At 37.9% G+C, this 22,509-nt stretch overlaps 1 protein-coding gene across 2 annotated transcripts; it reads left to right on the top strand.

Annotated features, from left to right (window-relative positions):
- Positions 1–4,513: 4,513 nt before the first annotated feature.
- chfr (checkpoint with forkhead and ring finger domains, E3 ubiquitin protein ligase) lies at positions 4,514–22,164 on the top strand. Of its 2 annotated transcripts, XM_020706168.2 has the most exons (18): positions 4,514–4,656; positions 5,097–5,220; positions 5,833–5,932; positions 6,455–6,564; positions 10,015–10,074; positions 10,151–10,348; positions 11,895–11,978; positions 12,109–12,277; positions 12,390–12,544; positions 12,637–12,799; positions 14,745–14,944; positions 15,860–15,976; positions 16,197–16,280; positions 17,261–17,331; positions 18,459–18,546; positions 18,633–18,737; positions 18,838–18,910; positions 19,995–22,164. In XM_020706168.2, exons 2-18 carry the CDS (start codon positions 5,115–5,117, stop codon positions 20,035–20,037), a joined length of 1,926 nt encoding a protein of 641 aa, XP_020561827.1. In that variant the 5' UTR covers positions 4,514–4,656; positions 5,097–5,114; the 3' UTR covers positions 20,038–22,164. The 2 variants fall into 2 exon arrangements, with proteins under 2 accessions (XP_020561827.1, XP_078808776.1); XM_078952650.1 differs by lacking the exon at positions 5,833–5,932 and having other exon boundaries at positions 4,521–4,656.
- The last annotated feature ends 345 nt before the right edge of the window (positions 22,165–22,509 follow it).

Genomic DNA, 22,509 nt, shown 5'->3' with positions numbered 1-22,509 from the left:
AACACTCAATATGTTTGCATCCTAAACTATTGCTGTGAGCAAAAACTTACCAATCATTAATTTAAATAGTTTACAGATTTCCCCAAATGGGTTTAAAAAGATCCCGATTTTACAAAATTTGACATTTCAGTCAATTCTTTAACGTAGTGGGCTTTACAGGATGAATGCATAAAGACTGCATTGTGTTGTCTCTTTGTGTAAAGTAAGGGTAAATATTATAATCTTCCTTTCAAGGACTGAGTGTTAAATGTAGCAAATATTTACGTGTTGTATTTTTGTTGCATCACTTTATGAGATTGATGAACAAAACAAAATACTGATGCCTTTTCTCAATATTGGAAAAGGATACGAGTGGAGCAGATACAAATGATAACATGTGATTAATGTTGTAGAACGGCTTCATTTTCCTCCCATTTCCCCGATAACAGTCTGCCTTGGACTAAAGCATCGCTCCCCACCGTACTGCCTACTTAATGACAAAACTGTTTTCATCTGAGAGACATTATGTTTGGTTAAATTCACATTTGCACAATTATTTAGTTGCATGGGTGTCTGCCCTGAGGCCAGGAGCAGAAAGATGAGGTTTGCTTGATATCAGCCATGTAGCATTTTTTTGTTTGTTTGTTGAAGCTAGGAAATCTCGCAGTTTCAAAGGAAAAGAAACTGAATTAATGATGAGATCTTAAGATGTGGTGACCTTGTTTTTTTCAATTTACAAAAGAAATAGTGAATTTTCTGCAAATCCTTTTTTTTTTCAGAAAAAACAAGTAAAAAAACTAAGAATTTACAAGAAAAAATAAATGAATTAAGATGTATGCTGTGCAAAGAGGCACTTGAAACAATCCAGCTCATAATTCCAATGTGTAAGATGCTCGCCGGGAAAGCAAACATGGAGAGCCAAAACCAAGTGGCTGGAAAAAAATATACAAGAACATGTCTGAGGAATATGAACTGGAAATCCCAAAGTCAAAATGGGAAACACCTCCAAAAGTGGTAGAGAATGAGAATGAGAGTGGCTGCAGCAGATCCCCGGAAAAAAAACTCAGACATGTCAGTCCAGAAAGGGCGTATAGAAACAGCAAAGATACTTTAAGACCCTCAAGCTCCCAAGCCTATTGTAGACCCAAGCTTGAAAGAGAACCTACCTGCGGAGGTTGAGAAGAGTATTATTTATTAACCCTCCTCAGGCAAGCGCTGCAAAACTGCAACACCTAAGAAGGAATATAGTACGGTAATACCTGAATTTATATTATGTACTGCTGTGGGGAAAAAATTACCCCGAACCGGTTTGCTAAAATTTTCAAAAACAGTGTTCAATTGTGGATTGTATAGTGTTTCTCTTGTCTTTAAAAGAATTAAAATGATCTAAGCGTAACTTTATCCCTATTTAAGATGCCCTTAATAGGATTTTTTTTTAATGATTTAAAGCCGCTTCTTCATAAATGAAAAAAGTGCATTGTAACCTGACCTACAACCTTGTCAACAGGTCCCCTGGTCTTTTTTCACCTGGTTTGTTGAACAAAATATTAACAAAAATAGAGCTTTTAAGACCCACTCAGATGAAAATTGTGTTGTTCTTGTGGCATTTTTCTGATGATGGAGGACAAAGAAAAGTAAGCTTAAAATTATTTTTCTGTTTCTTTAGTCAAATCATTGTGAATCAGAATCATTCATCTTCTTCTTTCATTTATTCCCTTTCGGGATCACTGGGCTGCCGGAGCCTATCCCGGCCACTTGTGGGCGAAGGCAGGGGACACCCTAGACAGGTCGCCGGTCTGTCGTAGGGTAGAGTGTCCACAATCACACACCCATGCACTCTCACATTCACATCTAGGGACAATTTGGATTAACCAATTAACCTATGAAGCCTGTTTTTGGACGGTGGGAGGAAGCCGGAGTCCCCGGAGAGAACCCACGCATGCACAGGGAGAACATGCAAACTCCACACAGAAAGGTCCCCTATTGATGTTCTGGTTCAGGTCCCCCAGCCAACTTGAATCAGGAACACAACAAAAAATATTTCTGTTGTACCAGTAATGTTAGGTTGATGGTGTGAGGGCCTTTAAGCTAGTGGGAGAGAGCATAAACAGAGAGCTCTCAGTAATGGCGAGGGGAAGGAGGATGAGGTTGCGCCACGTCAAAAGTCCCGCCCACAGCCCAGAGACAAATTTCTAGTGAACTACTGCTGCTATGCAGAAACTATGTCCTAGAAAATGACAGTTTTTTTTAATTTTGCTAAAAGCAGCATAAACCCAATTCAAAGACCACTGGGAACACTTTGAAAGCAGCACAAAAGATGATCAAAGTTGTGCTTTAAAATACTACCTGTTGTGGGTGATAAAAGTGATGACTGCATCAGATACCTCCTTTATTGTGACTCTCATTATTCCAAAACTAAACTGTGGTGGGAGTACAGCACATTCCAGCACCTGAGGCTTTTGCAGTAAATCCCATGAAACAGATGTGGTAAGAGGAAGATGCCGTTATTTGCATGATGGATAAGGGGGCCTGCTTTATCAGAGAACAGCTGAAACTCAAGAAAAGTCACGTACCTCTTGGGACACCCACTGGCTAGATGACAAATAACAGCATTTCTTAGAGACTTAGTTTAAATGTGAAAATTTCAGGGGCTTTAATGTTTCAAATACTTGGAAATGTGATGTCAATCAGACTTTCTTTTTGGTCTGGGCTGTGTGAATCAACATAACTAGTGAAGTGTGGAAGTTTGTCACGCATTATGTCATTCCAACAGCAAAACTAGAATCTGTAGCTCATTGTTCCTTTTAAAGCACTTCTGTGAAAATTGTGTTTTCATTGTAGTGAAAACACAATGTAAACACAATTCTGTAGTGCATTCTGTTGTCCCTGTTGTGCATCGTTATTCCACTAGAGGCAGTAGATAGACTTTTTCCTACTCAATTTCAGAATTGTTGCTTCAATTAAATCTCAAAAAGGCTTTTGACGGGAAAGGTTAAGCCTACTTTTTTTTTTACTTTAAGGTGAGAATAACTCATCTAAATTTATTGAAAATTATTCTTTATAAAACAGTTACACCATGTTAAAAGTGTGTGGATCAAATTTGAGACAGTGGGTAAAGGTGTTGTTTTCCTAAACACATTTCAATTTATAAATATTTTGAAATGCAAATTTGCATCTTAAATTAACGATGTTGTGGGCAAAGACCTACAACATCGGTTACCATCTATACCCCATCAAAAATTGACATTGCATTTTTTTGTGAATTTGATTGAAGGGTTAAAAAAAACTCTTTATATCTTGGTCTGGGCCTGTTTTGCTTTATCTGCATCTTGAAATTGTGTAGAAATCAATAGTATTTCAAGACATTTGAGGCATTCTGAAAGAAACATGCTGCTAGTATCAGAATGCTTGTTCTCAGTTCTCAAACAGCTAAAAACACCAAGAATGACTGAGAGCAGTAAATTGGACCACTCAGTAAATTGGAGCACTCATACTAAACTGTCTAATTTTTTATTGAACATCTGTGGAAGGATCAGAAGCAGGTCTGCACCTTTCATCTTTGAGACAATTTGGTTTGCTCGTAGAGAGTGAACAAAAATGCCTTTTGACAGAATCAGAAGAGCAAGGAAAAGTGTAAAAACAAAGTGTTGCAATGATGGTGACATCAAATGTTGTACAAGCACCATCAATCTCTATATTTGTGAATTGTGATTCTACACAATGTTTATGCTTAATAAAGGCTATCAGTGAACAATGTAAAGTTAAGCACTAATTCCAAGCCCTTCTGTACACCTGTATTCAGTCTGGTCTATCTAGAGTTGGGGTCTGCAACCTGAGACCCTGAAACCAGACGCTGCTCTTTTGTCCTTCATTAGCTCTTAGGGTTTGGAGAAAAATACAAACTTTGAAGAAATATTTAGCCAATAAAGTTAATCCCATATTTTCCACACAACAGTGTCTAGTTATTGTTCAGAGGCAAAATTCTTAAAGTAGGCCTGTATAATTGTGTTTATATAGATAAACAAAAATTGGATTCTACATCAATGATGACATATTCATTTTTGATGGTTTTGATTTGATTTGATTTTTAATTTGAAATGGTTTATTACAAGCAATCAAATAGGAATAATACACAAAAACAATACAATCATCAGTTATACATTCATACAATAACTAATCAAACTTAGAATAATTGAATAATAATTTTTGATAGTAAAATTAGAAAAAGAAGGTAGGTGCACCGAACTCATAATAAAAGAAAATGTCATGTTTGACTTGTATTTTTGATTCAAGTAAATCTGTTGCAGCAGGAGGATCTTATTTGACACAAGGTGTATTTTCTCTTCTAAACACAGGGTGAGCTCTCTTTTAAAACTTAAATAAATATATTTTTGTAATTTGTTTATACCGTATTCAATGCGTGTTTTAAACATTTTTAGAAATTGAGTACATTCACATACGATTTATTTCTTTGTAAAAGAAAAGTTTCCAGTTAACCAGCTTTTCTATTTCTCGCAGACCTGCCTGCTCCCTGCTTCTCTGTAGCCCCACCCCCGTCAGATGATGACGTCATTGACTGTCGGCAGGAAGTGTTTTTGTCCCCATAGCAAATTTGAACATGAGGCAAATAAGCCGTTTTTTACTGAACTACGGGGACAACACACGCTGGATTTAAAGGTACGACACGCAGTTAGACGTAAATGAAGCGTAAAGTTGTAGAAATGTTCATAAAATTAGTTTTTTACGCTTCTTTCTTTCCTAGATTATCATGCTAATGCTAGCATCTGTTAGCATTGACCGAAAGTGATTTTTAGTTTGGGGTTGGATGGTTTCTTGCGTATTGAATTTATAATCCAGAAGTATTCTCTTCTTTTCCGGTTTTTCACATCGTTTAGTAAGTTAAGTAGAGCTCTTCATTCAAGTTCTTGTTTAAATCGACTGCTGCATAAAGAGGCGCTGATCTTTTCTAATAAACTTTGAAGAAATGGGAGTGTAATTAGCATTGTGTCAAGTTTTAAAAATAGTTTTTACGAAAGTAGACTGTAAAAATACTTGAAAGTGGCTGTCCTACTTATAGGTAATCGCTTTGTACTTTCATTTCATTGCTTGTTTCTCAGGTGGGGGATTGACCAGACATGGACAGCCCCAAAGGGGGAAGACCGTGGGGAAAGCTTGTCAAAGTGGACTCAAGTGAAACCGTTCTTCTTTTCAGCAGAGAATGCACAGTTGGCAGGAAAAAGGGTAGATCATTGTCTTAAATTTTTTTAGTAAAAACTCAAAAATGAATAAGGGGGGAAAAACGTCAGATTCCCTTTTATAATAATGGTTTATAGAAGCATTGTGAGCCAAAGACGGTCCCGTCAGACAGCAGCAGACGTTGCTGTCAGTGTCTGGAACCTTTACAACCCCCCATGAAAACACAAAGCCTTCTTTAGTGCACCAAACTTAGACAGCCTCTTGAGCCCAGAACAAAAGAGGTCCATTGACACCATGTGTGTAGAATATTAAGTAGATTTTTTTGTATAGGTTTTTCCTGGAGAAAGGGTTATGTCTTTTTTTGTTGCTGAAAGCATTTGGGGCTCTGTGCTCTTCCAACGCAAAGCCAGTCGGCTCAGTTGGTTAGAGATCATCTAGGTAATCACTTATTTGAAGTCCTCATAGCAACTTCATTTGGTACAGCTTTTTTCCACTTAATATTTGTTTTATGTCATATATTTTTTTTTAATTGGATTGCTTTGACTTTAAAGGCTAAGGAAATCAATTGCATCTTCTCTGCACCACTTCCTTCTGAAAGGTCTTTTCTGTGTTTCTATAAACTGCATTCCTTCTTTTTTGTTGTTCTTTTCTTGCCAGGATGTTATCTGTCATTTCCAGCCAATAAACTTGTCTCAGGGGAACACTGCAAGATAGTGAAAGATCAAATCTCAGGGCTTGTATGGATTGAAGACACAAGGTAAAGTTTCGTCTGAAGTCTTCTCACTCAAAACTAAAGGCTTCGTGAAACATCCCATGTACCAGGAGCTTATTTTATTAGTGCTTTTGGGAAATTTGTTATGAGCAACTAATGAAAAGTTATGGAATAAAAACCATAAGTCAATGATAAAAATTAAAATATACTCTTTCATTGGACATTTTTACCTTTATTTTGTATTGGACATCTCAATTAGGGCTGCACAATGGTTCAGTGGTTGGTGCTCTTGCCTCAATGGGGGACCTTTCTGTGAGGAATTTGCATGTTCTCCCCGTTCATGCATTTTCAATGGGGACTCCGGCGCTCTTCCCTCCATCCAAAAACATGCTTCATAGGTTAATTGTCCCTAGATGTATGCGGGTGTGTTTTGTTGTGGCCCTGCATCAGACTGGCGACCTGTTCAAAGTGTGCTCTGCCTTTGCCCGGCCGGATAGGCTCTAGCAGCCCTGTGACGTGAAGGAACAAATGAATGAACCGCTCAACTAAACCTTTTTGTGTCTGCAGCACAAACGGAACAGTGATCAACATGTCCAAACTGATCAAGGGACAAACTCACCTGCTGCAAAATGGAGACGTCATCTACTTTGTGTACAGGAAGAGTGAACCACAACAAAGTAAGCTGAGCCTTTAAAAACTTTTTTCACTCATCTTTTGATCAATTTTTAAAAGCGTTCCGTTTTTCGCCAAAATCTGAAAACCCGTGTTGTTTTCTAAGACGTAGTTTCTGCAGAGCAGTAGTAGTTCATTAAAAATTGATCTCTGAGTTGTGGGCAGGCCCCTTGGCGTAGAGCCCCCCCCCATTGTGTCAACTGGGTGATTTAGCCTGACTGGAGTTGTTCCTCCAGTTAACACAGATGTAAGCACACTATTGTGGAAAGATGGCTATTTAGTATTTTAAGGTCCTATACCATGTGAAATCAACCTTTTACGCTTTTCAGTGTATTAAAATGGTCACTGTAGCCATGAGGGGGGCATGATCCCCAATCCGGTTGCACTAAAGCTGGATAGGGGGCAGGAGGATATGTTATGGTATGAAATACCATGGAGATTTATTCTGTGGAGCTAGCCTGCTCCAGACCAGGCTAAATTCCAGGATCTATTTAATCTCATCCCTAATGTCAGTCAGCAGTCGCCACAAATGGAAACCAATAGTTATTTCACTGCTCACTATACATTGTTATCACATATAACTAGACCCACGGTCATTATTTAAACGTTTGTGATCATTAATTTCAATCATTTTGGATAAATGAGTTTTAGATGATGTTGCTATCATTAGATAATTTACAGTGTCCCATAGACTATAAGGCTATATATAAAATGATAGAATATTAGGGCCACAGAGGGAAAAAAAAGACAAGTCATAATATTGTAACCAGTTGTTTTAAAGGAGGACAGTTGTTAAAATGACAGATGTGGGGTATTTCGTGAAATTGTACTTCAGTATGGTTTCATAAACGAAGACATGCTGATGTGCCAGAATATGAAGTATCACATTGTCATAACTATCAGAACTGTAAAAAGAATATGTTGCTTTTCTGCAGAAAGAACCAGCCTCATAAATTTATGACTTTATCCTTTTTCCTCAGTGGGGCCCTAGTACTCTGTCATATAAAATAATACACATTCCATATGAATATAAAAACACAATGTGTAACATTATGTTCCTTTATTGAATAAGGATAAAACAAAGCAGGTAAACTACACTCAAAAAACGTTCACTTTGAATGAACATAAAAAAATTATGGAAATGATTTCCACATGGTTAGATAGCGTTACTTGAACAAAAATGACTCATATTGGTCCTACTTAATGTACTTAGGTTCAAACTAATAAGTGTAAGTTGATTCAATTTAAATACTGCAGTTGGACCCAACTTTAAATTAATATAGTTGCTCACTCTCAAAAAATAAAAGTTGATCCAACTTAGTTGAATCACTTTAATTGGTCACACCTCATTAAATTAATTTTATTTAACTTAAATTTCTGACTACCCAACACAAGTTATGTTGATATATCTTGATTTTTTGCTTTAATGTTATTTATACATCTGACATTGATAATGTTTTCGAAAGATACAGCCAATAACTTTCACATCAAAGACATGAATTACACAGCAGAGTCCCACATCAAAAGACAAGAGTTCCAATACCGCGATTTCTTCCTTAAGCACAGTAACTTTAATACTGCACCGCACAAGGGGGTTGGTCATCATCCTCTCCCACACTCTAACTCATGGTGCAGAAAAAAAAGAACCATAACAGTTTAAATCACTAGTTAAAACAGAGTAAAACAGCTAGACAATAAAACCCATGGACAAAAACTCACACTTAGACCCCAATCTGCCCAGATAGACAAAGAAAATGGAATCCCACAATTCCTTGCGATTACTAATGTATCCAATTTAACGGTATCATGTTGGATCAACATGATTGAAATTAGTAACTTTTAAATGGATTATTTTTATGTACGATCGACATGATTCATTCACGTAAGATTTACAAACATAACATTTTCTGGTTGAAATGACAAGTTACATTTTCATAAAATTAATTGGCTGGTAATTTAATTTAAAAAATTATTGAGTGTGCTTTATCACTGTGGTGGTGTTGCCTTTCTTCTTAATTATATCTTTTACCTCCTCGTATGCCTCCATGAGGATTTGTGCTTCCGACGGGGAAAGGTACGCGGCTTTAGTTGCCATGGTGAATCAGTTTATCTGTGATCTGTGGAGGGGTCTGTTTGAGTGAGCCGTGAGCGCGCACCTATCCAGGATTGGTTACACCTGGCTTGATGAATCCGTGTCTGCTCATCCTGGCTTGGTCTTTGTGCAACCGATTAAGCCTGGACGGACATGTTTTGGATTCATTGAGCTCAGCTCAGTCATTTATCCCGGATGTCTTAATTCTACTTTTGTGCAACAGGCCCCATTAGAGTATATAATAATTGTTATTAAACAAACCTCCTAAGGTTTGTTTAAGGGCCGACCAGCTCTCTCATGGTCGGCCCCTTTGATGCAGGCCAAAACCTGACTCCGCCAACTCCTTGCGGACGTCGCAGCGTTGTTGTGACATGGTGGCCATCCACCAACCAGTCAGTACTCATTCCATCTGGACCATCCAGGGTTGAAAGGCACTCAACGGGGAACAGGACTGTTTGAAAATGAGTCATGTGTGTCTGGGCCCACTGCAGCTTCTGCTTGTGTTTAGGTCCTTTAACAGCATCCTCCTCTCTATGAATGAATGAAAGCCGACCAGGCCCTGATGCAGCAAAGAACAACTATATCAGGATGCTTCCTTCGCCATACTTTACGACACATGTAATAATGTGCAGTTTTTTTGTTTTTTTTTTAAGTCCACCAAAAAGTTCTCAAAGCTTTTTAGTTGTTAGTGGTTTGTTTCATGTGGTCTGTCCAACCACACTCTGACTTCTTAGTTTTTTACGTCCTGTAGACTCTAGAACACAGATGCTCGCCAGTTCTGGGGTTGCTGTTTATCCATGAGTCTTTATTGTCCTTTTATGAGCAGTTGTACTGGGTACCTGCTGCTTGGTTTCTTAGCCACAGTCACAATGCATTTCCTTTTCCAACATGTTTGAAGTAACTTTTTAACTTTCTCCAGCTCATTGGGAATTCATATTTTGGAACTGTGGATGATCTGGATTTTCTCCGTGGTAAACCAAAGTTCACAGTTTTATCTTAGTGTGTTACTTTTGAGTTTTAGTGTTCCATCAGTTAAAAGTTGACCTCACCATCACTTCACATTTTGTTCTCCCAACTACATTCCAGATATGTTCAGATCTGACACCAGTTTTCTTCTTTGAGGTCATTAACTTTGGGGTTCACCTCGTCCTTCCAATAGATTTATTATTTTAATGGTGGTTCTCAATTAAGATTAAGTTTCTTATTTTCTATGGTTTTGCACAAAATGTTCATATATTCTTATGACTTGTCCTAGATAATAATCTAATTACATTTTATGATGAAGAAAGGCAAAAAACTATGACATGGTATATGAATGTGTGAAAAGTTGTACAAAAACTCTTTTATTTTATTTTAAATATAGATATTGCTTATGTTTACCACACTATCAAGATGGAGCAGGGCGAGTCACTACACAGCTATGGTAAGATCTCACTGACTCTTCACAAAAAGGTTTTCCAACATTTTTATTTACACTCCATACTGTTTTCAAACTTCAGGCATGGAGAGTTCAGCCCAGAGTTACTCAGCTGTTCCAGAGTCGGAGATGATTCTCTCTGTGGAGCCACTCATCCTCACAAAGACTCCCAGAGACTTGGCCCAAGATGAGCCAAAGCCTTCAACTTCTGCTTCCCATTTCTGCATTGAGAATCCCTCTTCTTCTGGCACCACAGTGATCACAACGTCTTCATCCTCTGGTAACCAATGCGCTTTTTAAGACTGATGTTCCACCAGGCAGGAAAAAAAACTCTCTTTCCATAACACAAAAGATATTTTTTAATCACATCAACATGTTATGGCTGTAACAAGTTTTGCTTATGTGACCATAGACTTTACTTTAATTTCAAAAGTAAACTCCTAAACTGCCTCCCATTGAGTTAGCTGAGTCATGAGCGTTAGGCCTTCCAGCTGGCCTTGGTGTCAGACTTCATCTGATTGGCCTTTGCAGTTTTCTGTCTCTGCTGCTTGCAGCACACCGTCAACTCTGAAGGTTTCATAGAACAACACAAGCTAGCTGGAATCTGAGTGGATTAAGAAAATGTACAGCTATGTCAGCAAAAACCAAGTGGTCATCATATAAGGACTATGAAGACTACTGTATGTATAAAGTCATGTTAACTGCATATTTAAAATAAACAAAACAATCATATTTTCTTAAATCATTAAATTTAGGTCAGCACAGAGGGATTTGCAGCCTCTAATGGCCCAATGCTCATATGTAGGTAATGAAAATGCTGGAGTGCTTTGACTGTATCTTTGTTAAAACAATCCACTTGAGGGACTGACAGACGAGCGCATGTGGAAGCATCCTGCCATCTAATGTGTAAAATGACCTGCTATGGATTCAGTTTTTTGGTTTCCTATGTTGGTTTCTGTAGGTCAAGCAGCAGACCACAAAAGGCAGAGAAATTCTCTCAAATGTCAGGTTTAGTTTGGGCTAACTAACAGAAGCGATCAACTTCGTCCCATCATGTTACGCTTCCTGTTCACTTTAAGAACTGTGCAATGTTTTTAGTGTAAAGAACTATATGTAAACTTTACAAAAGTACATTTTTATGATTGCATTAAATATGTAAATGTCTAAAGGCATTATATTAGATTAGTTTAGTGCAGGGTAACTTTTTGTTTGGTTTTGTTTAGCAAAATTAGCACACACAAGTCTTGATAAGAATCTGCTTAAAGGGTTAGGTTTGTGTTCAGAAACAACTTGTAGTGTTTATTTTGGCCACCACTTACTTCTGCACTGCAAAAACAGGCCCGCTAGAAATGTGTCAACAATGCTTAACATTTGAAACCTTTTCTAAAAAAAAATATTAAAATAACTCTGCCAATGGGGTAAAAATGGTCTTACAGAGAATTCCTTTTTTTTAAAATAAAACTCTAGTCATTTACAAAATGTTTTCTTAAACTAAGATTATTTTGCCATTGAAACACTTCTGTGACAAGATTATTGTTCGTGCATGACAAAAAAAGACAATTCTTGTTAAAACAATTGTCTTTTTATTTTCTTGAGATTCAGTTTTTGCGGCGCGAGGGAGTTTTTTTTTTCTGTTTTGAATCTTTTTTTGGCTGTTCAATCCGACCCCATTTTTTCTTCCCAAACCTAATAAAGCATGGTTTTGTCTTAAGTGAATAAATAGTCTGTGTGGAAGTTCAAATCTGTATATTTGCTACAAATGTTTCTATCTTATTAGGATTATCACATTTTTGATCTGTCTTTGTTGGTTTTTTCAATCCTACTAGGCCCACCTAAACATGCAGCTCCTGCACAAAAACATGATACAGACCATCTGGAACCTAAACTTAAGAGGAGGAAAATGTCTGATGGTTAGTCTTTAGTCTTTTAACTACCTGATTATGGTTTTGCCTTATTTTAATGTCATTAAAACCATTATTTTCTATGCGTAGTTTGGTATCTGCCCAAATCTATTGTTATATGTGGCTGCTGTTTTTTAAGTTTTAGATAAAGAGTGTGCATCAGATTTGCCATTCACTGCCTGTCCTGAAGTGGCTGGATCAGCTGACAAAGACTCATCAAAATCAGCAGTTAAAGAAACCAAGACGGATAAGATGGAAGAATCCTTGACTTGTGTTATATGCCAGGACCTGCTGCATGACTGTATCAGGTAAGATCTGAGGTACCTGTGGTTCAAGCATGGATCTGCGAGGGAACCGATCTTTTTGTCTGCAGGCCCACCTCAGTGCTGCATGTGTGTTTCAATAGTCTGTCTGCTTCAGCTTGCAGCCTTGCATGCACGTCTTTTGCGCCGCCTGTTACTCAGGCTGGATGGAGCGCTCATCTCTCTGCCCGACGTGCCGCTGTCCTGTAGAGAGGATTTGTAAAAACCACTTCCTCAATAACCTGGTGGAGGCATACCTCACACAGCATCCAGGTTTGCACATTTAAAGACCAGCCTAGTTGCATTTTATTACATTTTTGTTCATTTATTTCAGATGAAAAGTGTGGCTTTTCCTTTTTTGGCAGAAAAGTGTCGCAGTGAGGAGGACCTGAAGAGCATGGACAGCAGAAACAAGATAACTCAAGACATGTTGCAGCCAAAAGTGGAGCGTCTGTTTTCTGATGAAGAGGGCAGCTCCGACTACCTCTTTGAATCATCTGATAATGACAGCGACTCCTCAGACACTAGGTAAGAGAACTGCCTGTGCTTGCATCTCAGCTAACCTTATTTGCCCTTCTCTATCTTTCTCAAGCATTTTAAGATGATCAGAGACCAGACACAGTTTATGAATCCCTATAGGAAAACTCGAATTTGAATGTTTTTCTATGGGTTCTAAAAACCATGTGATTTTAAAAGACCCACTCCGATGGAAATTGTGTTCTTAACATATTCTTGTGCCATTTTTCTAATGATGGAGGGACATGTATGAAGAAAATTAGGTTCAAAATTGTATTTAAATTGTTGTCTATCAGAAACAGATGAAAAGATTCTGGGGCAAAAAAGTATTTAGTCAGCCACCATTTTTGCAAATTCTCTCATTTAGAAAGATGGGAAAGGCGTGCAATTTTCATCACAGGTATACCTCAACTATGATTGACAAAATAAGAAAAAAGCAAGATTTTTGGCTCTCACAGACATTTAACTTCTTCTGTAAGAGGATCCTATGCTCTCCACTTGTTACCTGCATTAATGGCACCTGTATGAACTGGTTATCTATAGAAAAGACACCTGTCCCCAACTTCAAACTGTCCAAACTCCACAATGGCCAAAACTAAAGACCTGTGTAAGGACACCAGAAGCAACATTGTTGACCTGCACCAGGTTGGGGAAGACTGAATCTGCAATAGATAAACCGATTGGTGTGACGAAATCAACTGTGGAAGCGATTATTAGGAAATGGAGGACATGCAAGACCATTGATAATCTCCCTCTATCTGGGGCTTTCCGCAAGATCTCACCCCGTGGGGTCAAAATGATCACAAGAACGGTGAGCAAAAATGCCAGAACCACACGAAGGGGCCTAATGAATAACCTGCAGAGAGCCGGGACCAAAGTAACAAGGGCTACCATCAGTAACACACTATGCCACCAGGGACTCAAATCCTGGAGTGCTAGACGTGTCCCCCTGCTAAAACCAGTACATGTGAAGGCCCGACTAAAGTTTACTAGAGAGCATTTGGAAGATCCAGAAGAGGATTGGGAAAATGTCCTATGGTCAGATTTAACCAAAATACAACTGTTTTGTAGGAAGTTTTCTCGTTGTGTTTGAAGGAGATAGAAAGCTGAGTTACATCCAAAAAACATCATGAAAACACACATCTGTGTTGCTTAGCGACAGCCCCAAATCATGACTGCTCTAGAGGAGATCTGCATGGAGGAATGGGCCAAAATACCAGCAACAGTTTATAAAAACCTTTCAACTTTTGTTATTGACCAAAAACTTATTTTCCACCATAATTTACGAATAAATTCTTTCAAAAATGCGACTATGTGATTTTTGTTTTTCCCCAAAATTTTCTTTTCTCATTTTGGGTCCCATTGTTGAGGTATACCCATGATGAAAATGACAGGCTTCTCTCGTCTTTTTAAGTATAGGAGAACCCACACAGTTGGTGGCTGACTAAATACTTTTTTGCCCCACTGTAGTTTATTAGTTTTCAGCTTTGCAGAAAAAGAAAAGCAAGAGCTGGATTACATTAAATGCTGCTCACTGATTTGAGTAGGATTTAGGAAAGGCTGAATTGTTGCATAATGTAGAGCTGCTTCCTTTACAAACGTCTAGACAGAGATTTAACAGGTTTTGAGCTGCTTTCATTTTCTGTTTCACCTACAATGTGTGAAATATTAATCTTTCTTTTTTAATAAAACTGGTAGAAGAACTGTTAATATCATAATAATGGTGGTTATTCTTTTTAACAATATTATAAGTAACCTAACTATTTGAAGTAGTAAAAGATGACATTTGTAACTCATGACTAAGACGAATGCAGCTGTTGTTTGTCAATAATTTATACAAAAATGTATTTTCTGTTCTAAATCACCAAAATTTAGCTTTTTTTTCCCTTTTAAGGTTTATGGTCCATGTTTTTGAAAATAAAACAAAATGTGACCTAATGTGGATCTCTGTCCCCAGTCAGCCTTTAGTGATGTGCAGACAGTGTCCCGGCTACAGGAGCTACATGAGCCAAGTGCTGCTCACCACAAGTTCAAACTGCTGGTTTGCTGGTCTGCCATCACTACCAGCTGTACTCTCATCAGCCAAGCCAGCAGGTGAAGAGGAAGCAGCAAAGCTGACAGGAGAACAGCCCTCAACATCCTCTGAAGCCACATCAGGTGTTTGCCCATTAATGCTTCACTCATCTTATTGTGTTTCAATAAATGAGCAAAATAAAAAACGTCTAAAGTTCAAGAAGAACAACGACCATCACTTATTTTATAGAATTTCAAAGTTTCAATATACAGTTGTGCTTTTCAGAAGGCTGGAATTTAGTCTAGTGATAGCTGATAGAAAATTAATGGGGGAAAAAAAGTAACTGTGTACATGCAACTTTTTATAGTTGCTGTTATTTTTACAGCTTTCAACATTTGTACAAGTTGTGTAAATCTGTGCCAACAGATGCTTTTCATTTGGCCTTTTGTTAAGAAAATAAAAGGGCAAAACTTGACTTTTTTGTTTTTGTTTTAATTACCGTAACTCTTCAACCGTTTATGCAACTAACTAAACGTCAGTGGATTCCGAAGGGGAGAAAAGCGGCTTTCCACCTTCATGCAAGCCAAAGAGAAAAGCCACTTTTCTCCTGGTCAGAATCAGCTGATTCATGCTGATCTCAGAAACGCTCAAAAAGTTACAGTATATTAAAGAGCGTGTGTTATTTAGGTTTCGCTGGTAACATGTCCAGCGTTAAAGGATTAATTCTGTCTTCAAGTACAGTTTTCAAATTTGATCTTTTCCAGATATGGATGCAGATTGTATGAATGTACAGATGTCCCTCTAGTAAATTGGATGTCGGTAGTTTTGATTAGTGAAACTGACAAAACAAACTTTTAGCTCCCCATCACTTATGAACTGACAAATGTGAAATTTAAAACACCACCATTGATTCAAACTCACTGAAAATGTAGTGATTTTGTTTTATAAGCCGGATTTTCTGACATGCTTTGAATTGGTTGTAAATTGGTGCTTTTTAATTTTTTTTTATCAAACTGGATTTGATTCATTTTGCTCTTTTGCTTTCCTCCTCCAAACAGCTTCCCAGGTGTACTGCTGCCCCCCTCAGGGTCGCCATGTCCTCTGCACCTGCTGCCTCCAGCCGATGCCGGACAGACGGGCAGAGCTCAGCAGTCTGCCGGGCTTTGCTCAACAGTGTGAGTGGGCTGATTAACTGGAAGCTCTTTTGCACAAATTTAACATCTGTGTCCATAAAATGTGTGTATGCAAATATTCACACAAACTTGAATGTAACTAGACACGGACAACTGAATCTGTGTACGGATATTTGAATGCTCTCGTGTTAATCATCAGCATTATCAATAAAGCCTGCCAGGTTTTTCCATCATACACCCTAAGGTTAGGATGTTTGTGCAGGTATGCTGTGCCAGCAGCCTTTCTGTCACATGTACTGGGGTTGCCAGAGGATTGGATGTCAAGGCTGTCTGTCTCGATTCAGTGGTATGCACCAGTTTCTGCAAAAACACCAATAGAATGACCCAAAAAATAACTTGGGCAGAAGGTATAAACATTTTCTACATATCTTAAGATGATTACTAGGGCTGGGTATCGCCAAAAATTTCCTGAATTGATTAGGTTCACCAGACCCTGGATGAATTCAAACATTCTCTTTCGATCCACTCAATTGAATTTGATTCGATTCAATTTTGAATTTATATGTTTTGAAGAAATGTATATTAATCAGATACCGTTCACATACTGTAAAATTTATGAGTGAAATAATTCCCAGTGAGACTATTAAGACCATCCAGTGTTACATGATTTCTCTAAAGGAGAAGCTCCAACAGAATTGTGCAGATCATGTTCTGCCTCTCCAGGAGGCCGTTTCAGTTTAGCCACTTGCGCTAAAAGCATTACACTTTTATTCCATTATTTGAGAAAAAAACTGTGCTTTAAATCACAAATGCTTACTTTAAAAAATAGAGTTTGGAAAATTCGTGTCTGTAAGTATATGAAGTTATTCATTTAGTCAACAATGCATGTTTATATTCAACGAGCGTTAGCATTAGCAGTCCTATGGAAAATTCCTTTCCATGTTAGCATCAAGCTAGCAGACTTTGACTTTTTGACTGTTATGCGTTAGGTCACCAGAAAAGGAAAGATCAATCTCTACCTCAATGATCGATTATTGATTTATTAAACTTTGATTGATTCAGATAGATAAATCGATTTTATCAACCCAGCTCTAATAATTTTTCTAATATAACAATATTATAAGCACACCATTATGCTAATAATCATGTTAGCAAAGACAGATTTCTTTTTTGTACTGATAATAAAAGACCACATAAACATATTGTCGTTTTGCTTTAAAAAAAGCAGCTTAGCAACATTTTTGTAAAGATTATTTTGAAGTTTAAAGGTCTGAAAGAGTTTCTGTCTAAATCTTTGACATTTTTTTGGGATAATGTTTTTGTTAGAGCTCAATCTCAATGACAAATGTCTGGACAGCGTGCTGAACAACAACACCTATGAGTCAGAGGTTCTCAAGGTAAGACGCGCTTTTGTCTTTCTTATCTTTTTTGAATCATCAGTGATTGACTAATTATTTTACTTTGCTTTTTAAAAACAATTATCTTTTTCCTCACTAAATACACAGATTTTTTTCTGTTTGTGCTAGCTGCTAGCCAGAATACTTATTCTGCAATTGTTCAGAAATGTTTACAGTGAACTCAAAAACTGCAAAGGCTCATGGGACTTTTAAAACGTCTTTTTTTAGTTGTTAAAGACCCACTCTGATCATCTTTAGATCTATTTCAACTGTTGGGATGGAGAAACCCCGCCCCCCTTCCCCTCTCCCATGCAGAACTTGGAGCAGGGAGCTTGTGGCTTGCCCTGCCTATTTTTTTTTACATCACAAATACAATTCTTTTCCTGCTGCATTTATTCCCCTGCTTCTGATTCTCAATGATAAAGAAAAGGAAATACTCAGAAATGCTATTTTAAACTTAACTTTCTTCAGATGTCCTCCATCTTTAGAAAATGCTTCAAGAAGATGTTAAAAACACCAAAAACATTTCATTGGACTGGGTCTTTAAGGGGTTTTCCCTGTAGAGACTTGAGACTAATAGGTTTTTCGTTTGTTGGATTATAGTCAAGAAAGCTGAGCCAATATTCATTTATGGGAACAGTGAAAATATTTGCATCAAAATTCAGAATTTTACAAACTCCAACAATTAACTTTGTTTTTTTTCTTATAGATTAAATAAGTACATAAAAAAAGCAAATAAATAGTTCCCAGAAGGGGAGAGACTAACAAGCTCAGCAGCATCTTTTAGTTATTTTTTCTTTAAGTTCAAAGAAGACCTCCCTAAAAGATTTAATAGTAGATAGAGGAAAAAATTCAACATTAATTAAATGACTCATCTTTGTAAAAAAAGTTGAAACAAAAACAAAAGGTGTAGGGAGTTCCTTGGAACAATACATTTTCTTTTCCTTTTGGTTTTCCCTTAAAGTAGGGGTGTCAAACTCATTTTCACTGAGGGCCACATCAGCATAATGACTGTCCAGGGCCTGGACAAGGGCCAGATATAACTTATACATCTAACTAATATGTAATGAAAATGAAAATGTAATGAATGCTTTTTGAATGTTTAGAAAATATACTTGTTTCTGCAGAACCACCTGTCATCCAAGGGGAAGACGTGGAAAGATCTGCTTCAGGAGTCTTTGGAAGGCTTGCAGGAGGGAAGCTTTTCTCTGACAGGCATGTGGAATGCTTGGATGAGGGTTTCTCTCTCAGTGCTGTTTCTTCAACGAGAGCACTAAAATTCAGTCCTTTCTGACCATCAGATAACGTTTCTGGAAACACCATCCTGTGCTTCTGCTGCGGCCTGCGAGCCTTCAAGGAGCTGGCCTACAAGTACAGGCAGAACATCCCAGCGTCTGAGCTGCCAGGTCAGAACACTCCACTCACGTCCCATCAGCTCACACTCTGAATGTTTGTCATCCCCACGCCTTTTACTGCCTTCTGCTAAGAGTTTCTTTATCTTCTCAGCTACTGTAACATCTCGCCCTGACTGTTACTGGGGGCGTAACTGTCGCACACAAGTCAAGGCCCATCATGCCACGTAAGTTTTCAAAAAGTCCTCAAACATAGAAATATTCAGAATTGACTTATTTGTCAATAATCAAATATATTTGTGCTTCTCTTGTTCGTTTATTAGTTTTTGTTTTTAAGTAGTATTTTTGGAACTTTTAGAAGGTATTCTCATTGGCCCACCAAAGATTGGTTTGGATATTTTTCAAACTTACTAATAAATTAATAAAAATGCACCCAGTTAGTGAGTTTAATGCAGAAGTGAATTTTTCTGTCTTAATTTTCTAAAGAATTGATGTGTTTTTTGTATGTGTGTGTGTGTGTGTGTGTGTGTGTGTGTGTGTGGGTGTGTGTGTGTGTGTGTGTCAGTATAGTGGTTACTATTGATGACAGCAGTTTAAAAAAAATCCTAATCAACTAATGAAATCTATCATTTTGGATATTTTTTTTTCAGATTCTATTTCATTGATTGTGTTGATAAAGCCTCACTAGAGTTGTACCAAGAAGTTAGACAGTTGACCAACATTAATGTAGCAACATACGGATGTGGATCTATACTGAAGCTAAACATTCATACAAATATATTTTAAAATCATGGCATATTATACGTTTCTCTGGAATAACGTGAATTAAATAAAAATAATAGATACTATTTTTATCCCACAATGGGGAAATTCTTCTCCACACTCTGACCCATCCCCTGGGGGGGAGCGGTGAGCTGCAGACTAGCCGCGCTCGGGGGGCGACAGCTGGCATCGATCCGGCAACCCTTTTGTTGTTGGACGACCTGCTGTACCGCCTGAGCTAAACTGCTGCTCTTGCATTCTTTGCCATTCAAAATAAAATACTTCTTTTTTTCTTTTTCTTTTTGCTTATCTGGTTTTTGAGAACTGAATAATCTGACTCCATTCAGGTAGTTTATTAAAGATCATTTCAGAGGACACACTTTTACACAGCTTCCCTGTTATTCTTGGCTTGGCCACTAGGAGGAGTATTTTCACAAACTCTGTCTAACATCAGAAGATCCTTGCTGAGTTTTAGGGCATGGCTTTTCCTGCAGCTTTGTCTCTTCATCTGAAAAATTGATACATATTTTTAAATGTTTCTCATTTCAGGAAATTCAACCACATCTGTGAGCAGACGCGTTTCAAGAACTAAAGCAAATTCCTGCATCTGCGTGTCCATTGCTTTTAGGAAATGCGTGACCCAGCCCCCGTTCTGCTGTGAACCGCCTTATGCTATCATCTAATGCACATATCACAATCAGAGTCCATTTACAAACAACTGTTTGAATCAGGGTTGTGTGGAATAAAGCTGTACAGCATAACAGAAAATCCAGGTCCAAGAGGAAACTATACCAACTAATGTTTGGATGAGGTTTTGTTTGCGCTAGTTTATATCAGTCAGGTGATCAACCACTTCCCAAAAAGCCTTTTTAAGGATATGTGTTTGCTTTGGCTGAAGAGACCTGATACACTAAAATAGAATTTATACTTGTGTTAAATATTGTGTTGAATAAAATGAGAGATGCTATAAAGGTTTTCCCCGAGTCAAGGTGTAAACAAAACCTTTACTTATCATCTTATAATAGAGATTTGGTCAGTGTGAGATTTAGTTTGACCCCTTTGAACTGGGGCACAATCATGTTCCCAAGCGAGGGCAAAAAAGCCATGTCAAAGCCCCTCATGCACGTACTGGGGGTAGGTATGTAATCCCGTGTGATGTTAGCGTGGGATTTCATGTCTGTGGGAAGGGGGGGGGCTCTGTTGTATGCTTTGTTCTGGATAATCATCTCCAAGGTGATTTAACGTAGTGGAGAAGGGCCACGTAGTAGGAAGGGCTAATCTGTAATGCGATGCACAGCTATCCCATGAGAACTGAACAGTGGAATATATATATATTACCTCCATTTTCTTTCTTTTGTTCTTACATTTTCCATCTCTCAGGTATTGGAAGCTGCAGATTTGCCGCTCAGAGTTGGATGTCATAAATGGGAGGACCTGAGGTGCACTGACCTCTCTGTCATCACCCGAGTCTCTACCGTCAAAACATGCAAAGTGATGCGGTAAAAAAAGCAATGTCCCCCTTTCTAGTTTTCTTTCTGTTTTTTGCCTCATTTAGTTTGGCCCTCTCCCACAGAATAGTTTAAAAGGCCTTAAATCGATATATTTTTGGTGTTCATTTGATGACTGTTTTGTAGTATATCTGGTACTTAAGAATAGAAATCAGTAAATACAAGCCACCTTGGAGCCTTTGAGTGACTCCTAAAGTTTTTATTTTGTTCATAAAGAAGGATTTTTGCACGTGTTCCATTTCTTTTTCTACTCTGTAAACTTTCTAACTGATCATAACTGTGTATGCGACCTTAAGGACGTATTTTGTGATTTCAAATGTATTTCATTCCAGTGTAATTAATAATTAATAATCACATTGAAACAAGTAGATGTATAGTTCATCATAGCTTGAGAAAATTGTATTTTTTTTCTATCTGAATACCTTTGGGTGGTTTTTGTTGTGATTATGGATGCGTTGGACTGTAGCTCAAATTTTCATTGGAAAAAAAAAATCAAATCAGCACTTTCATGTCAACTACCTGAGCTCCCGATTTAATCTGTGATATGAGCAAAGTGTTTCGGTGACTTTTCGGACAAATTATTATTTTTTTTTATCTTTCCATTCATGCCGTTTCATATCAGCATACCAGCACAGCTCAAGTCATCCCTTCACCCTTCCCTTTGCAACAGAACGACTAAGTTTGAATTATTTCCTGCTGGAGGTCTGTACGCTCTAAGCTAACAATCTCAGTCAGGAAGGCTTTAGAGGATTTTGGACGAGTACTTTTGAGTTTGTCCTTGGAGTGATTTATGGGGGTCGTGTTGCAGACTGGACACTTTTTTTCTTCTAAGTGTCTTAAAAAGTCCAGACTAAGCTGCTCTGGAGTAAATAATCAAAAGGGTTCAGTTCTACCTCAGTGCAGCTCTCTGGATTGCAGGTCAAAACTGATTTATGGACTCAGAATGCTCAACAGTGGTGGGGGCCGTCCATCCATCAATGTTTTCAGAAAACAACCACTCTACCTCCTGAGTCAGGAGCAGCTGCCCATCAATGCAGTAGAAATATCTTTCAAACCGGATCATAGCGAACATCTTTGCAAAAGAGTAACTCTGGGTAGAAGCTAAAATCTAAGATGGTAAATGGGTTCAATTTCCTTCCATATGTTCAACTGCTCATTTCTGCCAGAGTGGAATCCTGTAGATGCAATTAAATGACATTAGTGAAAAAAAACTTCCTTTTTTAGTGTGTGTGTGTGGTTTTTTTTTTTTAACCTCTAACCCAGCAGGAGTCTGCAACCTGAGGCTCTGGAACCACATGGAAATGACTCTGGTTTAGAAGAACAATGCAAACAGTTGGAATAAGTAATAGGTTAGTTGTGTTTTCCCATTCATTTTTTATCTTACGTGAGTTAAAATGATCAGTTTTTGAAGATTAAATCAAAGCTTTACCATTCTTCCAAAATGGATAACTAAGCAAAAGGATGGATCTATTGGCAGAGTGGTTCAGGGGTGGAGCTATCAAGGGGGCAATTTTTGGGTCAGTGTTGGGATTAACCCTTGTGCTATCCTATGACCC

The sequence above is a fragment of the Oryzias latipes genome, chromosome 9 (genome assembly GCF_053564925.1).
Source record: "Oryzias latipes strain Hd-rR chromosome 9, Olatipes_Hd-rR_3.1".
Classification (NCBI taxonomy): Eukaryota; Metazoa; Chordata; class Actinopteri; order Beloniformes; family Adrianichthyidae; genus Oryzias; species Oryzias latipes.
This window is presented reverse-complemented; position numbering and strand designations above follow the sequence as displayed.